The following is a 10,946-nucleotide window of genomic DNA, read 5'->3' as shown; positions in this document are numbered from 1 at the left end:
TAGGATATTTGAGTTTTCTTAAACTGTAAGCCATGATCAGCAATATTAAAATAATAAAAGGCTTGCAATATTTCAGTTGATGATTTGTAATGAATCCAGAATGTATGACATTTTTGCATTACAGAAAATAAAGGACTTTATCACAATATTCTAATTTTCTGAGACAGTCCTGTATATTCATTAAATTCTGTTCAATTGTTGGAAACCTGTTTACAAACAAGATAAATTGAGCCGGCGACGTATTTTATTCAACGACTACATTACCCACAATGCACCAGTATGTTCGAGGTAGGAAGGCGCTAAACCAAGTAGCATGTAGCCACGAGGACAGAAACAGGAGAGAGGTGTGCTACTTGTCTTTATCTGACTTGGAAGTCCGAACTGGGATTAAAGTTGACCGCATTGTTACAAAGTCGAGTCAAACCTGAACATGGAAGCTCGGGGCCTCGTCGCGTTGGCTCTTTCCGAGTATCGACAACTAGTGAACACGCAGGTGATTCACCTGAGGAACAGGGAGGAGGACGACAGGAGGAGGAGGAGGTAGGAATGAGCGTGTGTGGGTTTTATTAGCAGTTGGCTGCAGAGTTGAAGTGTGTTTTCGGTGGTCAGTGCGTGCACCAGCTGAGCTGTTTTTTTGTGTCTTTTTTTGTATGAAACTTTATTTCAATTTTGAGCAAGTATAATAACATTAATATAAATTGCCGACATCATTCAATAATATGAAAACACAAACATACATAGGTATCATCACAGTCCAAAAAATTTAAAATTATTCTATTCACAAAAAAAAACTACAATAAAGTGAAAGTAGTTCGTGACATGCCGCGTTCCATTTACCTCGGAAATTGGAATTGGGAACTGGGAATGGCAGCCATCTTGGAATGGAACGGTAACTCGGGGATGGTGAAGCTTCTCCCACTTTCCCAGTAGGAAATCCCACTTTGAGAGGCGTTCCAGTTGAAAATTCCGACTGGGAACTGGGAAATTCCGACTTCCGAGGACATATGGATCGCGGCACACTAAACATAAAAGGAAGGCAATACATTCAGTTATCAGTAAACATTTCTTTTATGAGGTTGACAGTGGTATTACGTTTCTTGTTATTAATCAATTGTATCGTCTGAAAATACATTTTGAAATCAACTTTAAAGGGGGCTAAGGATGAACAGGATTTGGAGAATTTTGCCTTATGAATGTGAAACTTAGCAATAAGAATCATTAAGTTGACCAATTGTTGAATTTTGTCATTTTGGTTTTCGTAATATAGTAAAATATCTTTAGCTTCTAATTTAATTACATTTTTAGTTTGTATGTCAAAAAATTCTTAATTTTTTCCAGAAACTTAAAGTATGTTCACATTCATAAAACAAATGTATAACGGTCTCTTCGTCATGTTTACAAAATACACATCTGCTATCAATGTCTACAAATTTGGATATAAGTTGGTTGGTGGGGTAAATGTGATGTAAAATTATTGGACTTCTTTTAATTTGTTTGAGATTGCAAATGTATAGGGAAGGAGCCACGCTGTTTTCCAATGAATGTCCGAAAAATGGGAGTTCCAGACAAATTTCCCTCTCGGGGTTATTTTCCTTTTACTGTAGAAGTAGTTTCTTATGTGTTTATTAGTGCACTTTTTATTTCTAATATCTATACCGTCAACAAAAAGGGAGAGATCCTTCTCTTGTACCTCTGGCGTCTCAAAGTGACACTTCATCAATTGAAATCGTCTCAGCTGATCTATGTATCTAATTATGTTTAATGACGTCACGTGACACGTGGACCCCTGAGTCCAATTGCAGCCACAGAAGAGGAAAAATAAGCTACAGCTGCAGTTCCTGGGCATCTTATATTTTAACATTTTATTTTCTTTACTAGATTTCAAACCACTTGAACCATTCCTGCAAAAAAGATGATGGAGTATTTTTAATTTCTTATTTTAATTAGTTATTCAAACCTGGCTGGCCTTGCTTGTCTAGGCTGCTAATTAACGTTGCTTTGCATTCATTCTTATCAGATCTGCCCAAATATCCTCATTTCTGATTATACATGTATTGCATGTATTACAGTCATGGCTTACAACTTAAGAAAACTCAAATATCCTATCTAAAAAAATTAGAATATTCCTGTATATGTAAAAGAGTACTTGCATAGTTAAGTATAACAATAGGTAACTAAACGCAAGTAATATAGTACTGTGATATTTTGGTGTCGTATAACTCTTTTACTCTTTTTTTTTTTTTTCTTGAACTCAGGGTCCTCATATCCAGCTTGCTGTGTTCAAGGCAGCGTGCCAGCACTGGAGCTGAGCGTGATATGATGCTGAACGCAGACGACGGCGCGTTCGCTCAGCATTTCAGAGTCACCAGGACGCAGTTTGAGTTTCTGCTGAATAAACTGCAGGCGAGCGGTTTGAAGGAGCAGCACAAGCGAGGTCTGGCACCAGTTCCCGTCACAAAGAAGGTACTGATGTTCCTCTGGTACATGTCCACTTCTAGCAGCTTCCGGGCCATATCTGAAAAGTTCGGTGTGTCTCAGTCGTCAGCTCACAGGATCACTTTAGAGGTCCTTAACTTAATTTCCTCAATCAGACCGACTTTCATCTCGTGGCCTGGCGAGTCTGAGAAATCTGCATCCGCCGCTGCATTTTCCCGCCTCTGCGGCCTCGGTGATGTCATCGGTGCAATCGATGGGTGTCACATCCGGGTGCAGAGGCCAACTATTAGAGGGGGAGACTACAAGAACTGCCATTCCTTCTACTCCGTCCTCCTGCAAGCAGTCGTTGACGACAGAGGGAGGTTCATTGACGTTTTTGCTGGAACGCCGGGCGGAGTTCCGGATGCCAGGATGTTGGAGTCCTCCACCTTCTACTCAAGTTGGAAAGAGAAGATGGGTGATTACAGCTTACTGGGAGACGATGCCTACGTCGGACACGGCTTCCCTTTCATCATCGCTCCCAAACGTGACAAAGGGGCTCCCGGGAAAGAAAAGCAGCTGCACAACTCCAGGATCGGCCGTGGCAGGGTGGTTGTTGAGAGAGCTTTGGGTCGGATGAAGTGCAGGTGGAGGCGCCTTCAAGATCTGCAACACACTCGCGTTGATGCGATGGTAATGACCATAATTGCAGGCTGTGTGCTGCATAATATGTGTCTGGGGGATTCAGAGTCGTGTCAGGAACACCCGCAGGGCTGTCCAAGGCAGGAAGACGGAAACCAATAATAAAAGTGCACCTTTTTTTTTTTTTACTGTTGTGAACATAATTGTGTCAAAAAAAATATTAAAAGGAGTCTTCTTCTGTCAACTTTTATTTCATTTTCAAAGCTGAAGGTGAAGTAATGAAGAACTCTTAGAGTTTAGTGTACTATGGTGTTGCCAATTACTGTTTAGGTCTTGACCCACCGATCAGTGACAGCTCCAAGCTGTACTCAAACTTAGTACTTTGTCTAAGGTTAGATCTGTTGATTGACTTTGGAAAACACCACAGGTGAATAAAAACGAATTTAACACACAAACAAAAATGCAGAGAAAATAGTTAATATCAATAACGTAAATTGGCTGTATTACATTTTTACATGTTTTCTGATCTAAGACACACTGCTTTTTTCTCTCTCACTGTTTCGGGTCCCGGTTCAAAATGATTAAATTATGGCATAGACATTGTAAGATGTGATGTCTACATGTAACAGCTTTAAGTCTGTAATCCTGGCTACCACTTTAAGTTCAGACCACTTTTCCTAGATATCGGCCTCGTTTGATCAACATAATAAACTACACACACACAAAACATGGGTTCAATTGTGTACAGTATTTCTGATGAATAATTAGCAGGGGAGAAGAAGTTAAGAAAATTAACAAAATAAACATTTTTATCAAATATGCAGATTTATTTGTGGAGGAATTAACAAAAATGTCTATAAATGTAAAAATTGGCTTGAATGAATGGCAAAAAAATGTTTGGAGTCACTACTGACACAAATACACTGTAATTTGGGTTTGCATGTGACATCACAGACTCAGATCAGAAGAATAATCCAGCATACTCATCTTTGTCACCCAACTTTACATCATTCTGCATTTATTGTACTTCTCAAATGGGTAGCACAAAGTTGTAATGTCAGTCTCAAAGGAGGCCCACCTGAAACCAGTCGCTATGAACCGAGCTGTTGACTTGTGGTTGATAAGGCAGCTTTTTCTGCTATATTGCTGCAGTACCTTAACTGAAGCATAAATAAGGATATTGTTTAAACTTTTAGAGAAACTCATGCACATTGAAAACAATCACAGTTTGTTGAGTAACTTGGTCATGAGGACATCAAAGCAGCGCTGTGAGGACTTGAGCTGTGCCATCATCTCGTCATGGCGCTGCTGGCTGGCCAACTCGGACTGGCGCAGGAACTCCATCACGTCCTCCTCCATCCGCCTGCGTTTATGGGGTGCGGGTTTGGGGAATTTGAGAGCAGCAGGGCGGGGGGACGCGTCCAGGTCCAGCGTGTCCTCCCCCCCGACGATGACGGGGAACACCACGTCCTGCTCCAGCCCCAGCAGGTTGTCCATCTCGGTGTAAAACTTGAAGCGCATCGCCCGCTTCCCCGCGCACTTGCGGCTAGGGTTGCCATGTTCAGAAAGAGAAATAAGGAACACCCAGATTTCAGCAGCGCATACGCCAAAAAAGGGACATCCCCAAAACTTCTAAACTGCATAGAAATGTGTTTATTTTATATGAAAAAACTAAATGCTTTGATTTAAAGATTAAAGTGCTTTAATAGCATAGAACTTGCATGACTGTACAGACAGACAACCATACTAGCAACTGAAATATCCTCCTATGATATGTTTCTCCTCATCAGCCCAGATGTATATAGCCTACAAGTGAAGAATATGGTGTAAAAGTTCATTTATTTCAATAATTCAACTTAAAAGGTGAAACTAATACATTACATAGTGTCATTACATGCAAAGCAAGATGTGTTAAACCTTTATTTGTTATAATTTTGATGATTGAATTGTTTATTGATTTCATAATATAGAGATTTTTTTTATTTGGGGTTTTCATAAACTGAGCCATAATCACCAAAATTATAACGAATAAAGGCTTGAAATATCTTGCTTTGAATGTAGTGGGAAATAATATATTTGTTTCACCTTTAGTTGAATTTACAACGAATGAGGTTTTGCAATACAGGACTGTCTCAGAAAATTAGAATATTGTGATGAAGTTCTTTATTTTCCGTTATGCAATTAAAAAAACAAAAATGTCATACATTCTGGATTCATTACAAATCAACTGAAATATTGCAAGCCTTTTATTATTTTAATACTGCTGATTATGGCTTACAGTTTAAGATTAAGATTCCCAGAATATTCAAATGTTTTGAGATGGATATTTGAGTTTTCTTAAACTATAAACCATGATCAGCAATATTAAAATAATAAAAGGCTTGCAATATTTCAGTTGATTTGTAATGAATCCAGAATGTATGACATTTTTGTTTTTGTAATTGCGTTACAGAAAATCACAATATTCTAATTGTCTAAGACAGTCCTGTATATTCAAATTTTTCGACCTTCACCTGTATATTATGACATCAATAAATAAGAGCATAATTTATGTCCGTATTGGTTCAATACAGAACGCAACTTTTAATTCCCAATTACGTAACAATTTCAAGGTTTACCTGCGGCCGTCCTTCTTCACCCTCCTGTAGCCCTCCACCAGCGTGCTCCACTTGCGGGCCACCTTGACGGGGCAGAAGCTCTGCTGGAAGTGAAGCCCCAACCTCGTGGAGACCTGGTGAGTGGTGAGAACGGCAGAGAAGATAATTAGGACCACACTGCCCCCCCTCAGAGACATCTACACTGGTCCACTTCTAAAAAAGACCAGAAACATCAGCACTGACCCCACACACCCCGGACATGCCCTGTTTTCCCCACTCCCCTCCAGAGGTGTCAAGTAACAAAGTACAAATACTTTGTTACCTTACTTAAGTAGAGATTTTGGTTATCTATACTTCACTGGAGTAATTATTTTTCAGACGACTTTTTACTTTTACTCATTACATTTTCACGCAATTATCTGTACTTTTTACTCCTTACATTTTAAAAACAGCCTCGTTACTCTATTTCATTTCGGCCTTTAAAAAAAAAACTGTCCAGTTAAATTGCTCCATCCGGATAGAGTGAATTTGGTTGTGGTTGTTTCAGATGTTCTTGTCCAGTTTTGTTCTTACATCCGTTCCCTCAGATTCCTGCAACTAAACTTGGATGTACATTCCAATAAAGGTTAGGATAAATGATAACATGCCTCTGAAGTTTGACTTTTTGCACCATTACAATACTTATAGGCAACTAGTCATCATATCTTCTGCTCTCTGAAACACATGTTAATGCTCAATAGTACACATAAATGGTTCTTTAATATATTTGCATTATACTAAGATACATTCATTTTCAATGGATTTTGTCCGTAATGGCATTTTTCCCCCTTACATTGCTTTTACTTTTATACTTTAAGTAGTTTTGAAACCAGTACTTTTATATATTTGTATCTATACTTCTACCTAAGTAATGAATGTGAATACTTTTGACACCTCTGGTGACAATAAAGGATTCTATTCTATTCTATCTATCCTATTCTATTCTATTCTATTCTATACCTCCTCCCACAGCAGCTTCTTGTTGGGTCTGGCCCGCTTGAGCCGGGTGTTGAGGTCTTGCAGGGTCCCGGGGGGGCCGAGGCCGGTCCTCTCCCGCCCGGGGAGGCTGGTCTTCTCTCCCCCGGGGAGGTCGGTCCCCTCTCCCCCGGGGAGGCTGGTCTTCTCTCCCCCGGGGAGGCCCTCCTCACCCCCGGGGAGGCCCTCCTCTCCCCCGGGGAGGCCGCCCTCCTCCCCGCTGATGTACTGCCGCATCAGGACGATCAGGAACAGCGTCTGGTCCCTGCTGAAGCCGTCATTTTTGCTCTGCTGGGAGCTATTATTCTCTTGCTGCTCACTTGACATCGTCCTCACACACCGCTGAAACATAAAAAGCGAACATATTGTGGATAAAATACAAAAGAGGTGTTTTAAAAAGTTGAAATTACCCCAGTATTTACTTGTTGATGCGAGTAGCGCCGCGTGTTCTAGTTGAGACTTCCGACTAGGAACTCGGAAGTACAACCTCCGTGATAGGAGTAGCGTCGGGTGTTCCAGCTGAAACTTCCGACTAGGAACTCGGAAGTACGACTTCCTTGATGCGAGTAGCGTCGTCTGTAATCCAAATTCTTATACAAAAACCCATCTTTTTTTTTTACTTTTCATTGTGATTTCAATCAGTATCTGGACTCTATTAAGTTTTCTATAAATTCAAAAGCAATCAAAACCATAAATGTATGTTTTGGCGTTCTGTTATAATTTCATCCCCCCTGGCTGGTTATAATGTGTTGTGCTTTTTGTTTTGTTTTTTATTTGATTTATACTCCTTTTATGTTATAATTCAACTTGAAATTGCATAATGTGAAGATTTGTAATCATTGTACTTTTTGCAATTGTTAAATAAAAAAAAATAAAAAAAGGTAGCATCGGGTGTTCCAGTTGAAACTTCCGACTAGGAACTTGGAAGGACGACTTCCGTGTAAAAAAAGGAATAAAAACGGGATGGTTTTTGTTAATTTTCAAGCATGAAAATCCGGCTGGCAAATGTTAAAGTAGTGGTTTTGAGAATACAAACACTCAGATTAACTATTTCCGAGTATAAATATATCAGGCGGACGGTCACTTATAATTCCCCTCCAGACGCGGCTGGTTGTTTACTTGCTCAGTGCTGTAACTCGTTTCCACCACCAGATGTCGCCAAATGCGCGTCCGTTCAAAGCAGAAGCGGTTGTTCATTAATTAATTAATATTCTCCATCGGTCCTAGGGTTATGATTTATATCTTTTGTTTGGATCATTTTTAGAAAATGTACCTGAGAACGGGTAATAGCTGTAGTGGCACCCCTAAGAAATCTCTTCTGAAATTTCTCCTTTTATGATTAGATATGACTGGAATTGCATTGTAGCAATTTTAAATGAGAATCACTAAGTAGAACAGGAAAACTAGATTAGATTTGACCATAAACCAAAAAAAACATTTTTTGAGATAGGATATTTGAGTTTTCTTAAGCTGTAAGCCATGATCGGTAAAATTAAAATAATAAAAGGCTTGCAATATTTCAGTTGATTTGTATTGAATCCAGAATGTATGACATTTTTGCATTACAGAAAATAAAGGACTTTATCACAATATTCCAATTTTCTGAGACAGTCATGTATATTGTAACGGCCAGCTTGTGTTTCACCCGGGGGTGTTAGAGTGTGACACGACCGGATGTGGGGGGGTGGGCCGTGGAGGGCACGTTAAGAGTGGTTTGAGTGCTTGTGCTTCTCTTCCGATGCTTGTGACTCGAAGTGTTAATAAACCAAGCTAAACGTTGGAATACGTCTCTGCCTCCAATTCCTTGGATTACTACACTGGTGTCAGAAGTGAAGTCACGGTTGACGACGGAGGACTCGTCTGTGGGAGACGTACGTTTTGTTGTTTTGGTTTAGCTTCAGTTTTAGCATAGCTGGGTGAACCGCGCTCGGTATGAGCGTCGCGGGTGGATTAAAAGACGTGAAGATGGAACCGCGGGATGAACTGCAGACAGGAGTGGGCTTGCCACGGCTGGAGGTGGGCCCTGGGCTGATGGGTGCCCGTTTTCGCGGGTCACCGCTCCGCGCAATGGACAGTGCGCGGCCGCCGGGACCCACCATTTCGTCGGCGTCTGACGGTAACCATGACAACTCGCGGGCGCTGGGCTCCGCCATTTTCCCGGCGTCTAGCGGTAGCCATGGCAACGCTCCGCCACCTTCGGCCAGCAGTGTGAAGACACCCAAGTATTCTGGCGGCTCTGACTGGGAGGCTTATCATGCACAGTTTGAACTGTTGGCTGATGCCAGGAGGTGGACTGCTGAGGACAAGGCACTGCAGCTGGCTTTGTGTCTGGAGGGTGACGCTCTATCTTGCCTCCTGTTACTAGACTCTGTGCAGCGGCGATGCTATGACGCCCTGGTGGGGGCGCTGAAGAGGCGGTTTGGAACCTGGTCCCAGCCAGCACTTGTGAAAAACGAACTGAGGGGGAGATGCAGGAAGCCTAGTGAGTCGCTCCGGGGGCTGGCCAATGATGTTGAGAGTCAGGTGCGGCGGGCATACGGTCACATGTCTGCCGAGGCACGCAGTGAGCTGGCTACTGACCTGTTTGTCGGGGCCATAAATCCACCTGACCTGCGCATACAAGTACAGCTTCAACACCCGAAGTCCCTGCAGGAAGCGTTGGAGGCGGCCATCGAGCGGGAGAGCCTGTGGAGCGCGGCGGCCGGCGGAGGACAGGAGGCGGGCTCCCATGCAGTGAGGTCGGTGTCGGAATGCCCTGCCAAGGAGGAGGTGCCAGCCTGGGCGACGGAGATAACTGAGCTGCTGCGGGCGGTGACTCTGCAGGCGCCACGTGGGCCACGCTCCGGTCCACAGGTCTGCTGGGGGTGTGGCCAGCCTGGCCACATCAGGAGGGACTGCCCTGCTGCTCGCCGGGGGAGGGGAAACGCCTCAGGGTCCGCATAAACGGGGATATGCGGACCCCTACCTCCACCGCTACCCCAACGCTGCCAGTCCGGGCCTGCAGCCCGGCGGGGGAAGTACAACAGCACAGCCAGGGGGAGGAGGCTCCACTCCCCCCAGAAGTAGATGACAGCACGCCGCCGCCTTCACAGTTTCGTCTGCCAGCCGGAGGAGCCCAACGGCGCAGCGAGGGGGAGGAGGCTCCACCCCCTCCAGAAGTAGATGACAGCGGTGCTCCACCTGTCGTGGTGGGGTGGATCCGGGGGAGCTCTGGTGCCAGGAGCTCCTGTCACGTCGCTGTCTCCGTCCAGGGGGTGCCTACTGCGGGCCTGGTGGACACCGGGTCGTCGGTGACGTTGGTGAGACCTGACGTTCTGCCCAGCGGGACACCTCTACAGCCTACAGCGGTGCAGCTCCGCACAGCCACGGGCCAGCTGGCTCCCATGATGGGGAAAGGGCTGCTGTGGTTGTGTGTGGGGGGCAGGAATATTCGCCATCTGGTGTGGGTGGCGGACGTGCAGGACCGCTGCATCCTGGGGCTGGACTTCCTCCAAGATACTGGTTGCCTGCTGGACATGGGGAGGGGTACGCTTAGCTTTCCAGGGGGTCCCACGGTTACTATGGGTCCTCCAGCCGGCGGCCCACCACTCACCGGCCGATCTGTCCAGTCACTGGGGGTGCCTGTTGCTGCTCCCGCCTTTCCCCGCCCTGTTCCCCTTGTGCCCATGTATAGTCCTCAGTTTACCGGCCCAGTGGACATTCCCCTTGCATCCCCTGTCCCCATGCCCCCCTTCACGTGGCCTTGTTTCCCCCCCTACCCTGCCCCTTCTCCCCCAACAACGAGAGGAACTGTGATGTTTCTCGATGCCCACTGCCAGCAGCTGTCCCCGCTGGCCCCTGAGTTTACCCCGTCGTCTGCGCCTCTCCCCAGTCCCGACAGCATGCACGCCCCTCCCCTACGGCTGCAGGGAGGGGGAGACGGAGGAGAGCTGTCCCTGGGGGGAGGAGTGTGGAGGGAGGAGTATGGAGATCTGGAGAAGCAACAGCAAGAACAACTGAGACTGTTACTAGCGGAATACCGGGGCAGTTTTGCGGCGACTGAGAGTGAGGTGGGGAGGACGCACATGGCGCAGCATGTGATAGACACTGGACATGAGCGGCCCATCAAGTGCCGCCCGCGCCGCCTCCCTCTTGCTCGTCATCAGGCCAGTGACAAGGCCGTGGGGGACATGCTGCAGTCAGACTTTATTGAGCCGTCCGACAGCCCTTGGGCGGCGCCAGTGGTCATGGTCGCAAAGAAGAATGGAGACTGGCGGTTCTGTGTGGATTACAGGCGGC

The 10,946-nt window shown here is 45.0% G+C and overlaps 2 protein-coding genes across 3 annotated transcripts; one reads left to right on the top strand and one right to left on the bottom strand.

The window, feature by feature from the left end:
* Positions 1–294: 294 nt before the first annotated feature.
* LOC133425413 (uncharacterized) lies at positions 295–3,874 on the top strand. The gene is made up of 2 exons (XM_061716260.1): positions 295–540; positions 2,256–3,874. Exons 1-2 carry the CDS (start codon positions 431–433, stop codon positions 3,217–3,219), a joined length of 1,074 nt encoding a protein of 357 aa, XP_061572244.1. The 5' UTR covers positions 295–430; the 3' UTR covers positions 3,220–3,874.
* LOC133425414 (uncharacterized) lies at positions 3,773–7,167 on the bottom strand. Of its 2 annotated transcripts, XM_061716262.1 has the most exons (4): positions 7,091–7,167; positions 6,654–7,010; positions 5,676–5,788; positions 3,773–4,603 (listed from the first exon to the last, which is right to left on the bottom strand). In XM_061716262.1, the coding sequence occupies exons 2-4, from the start codon at positions 6,993–6,995 to the stop codon at positions 4,279–4,281; spliced, it is 780 nt and encodes a 259-aa protein (XP_061572246.1). In that variant the 5' UTR covers positions 6,996–7,010; positions 7,091–7,167; the 3' UTR covers positions 3,773–4,278. The 2 variants fall into 2 exon arrangements, with proteins under 2 accessions (XP_061572246.1, XP_061572245.1); XM_061716261.1 differs by lacking the exon at positions 7,091–7,167 and having other exon boundaries at positions 6,654–7,086.
* Positions 7,168–10,946: the final 3,779 nt, after the last annotated feature.

This window comes from Cololabis saira, chromosome 24 (genome assembly GCF_033807715.1).
Source record: "Cololabis saira isolate AMF1-May2022 chromosome 24, fColSai1.1, whole genome shotgun sequence".
Classification (NCBI taxonomy): domain Eukaryota; kingdom Metazoa; phylum Chordata; class Actinopteri; order Beloniformes; family Belonidae; genus Cololabis; species Cololabis saira.
This window is presented reverse-complemented; position numbering and strand designations above follow the sequence as displayed.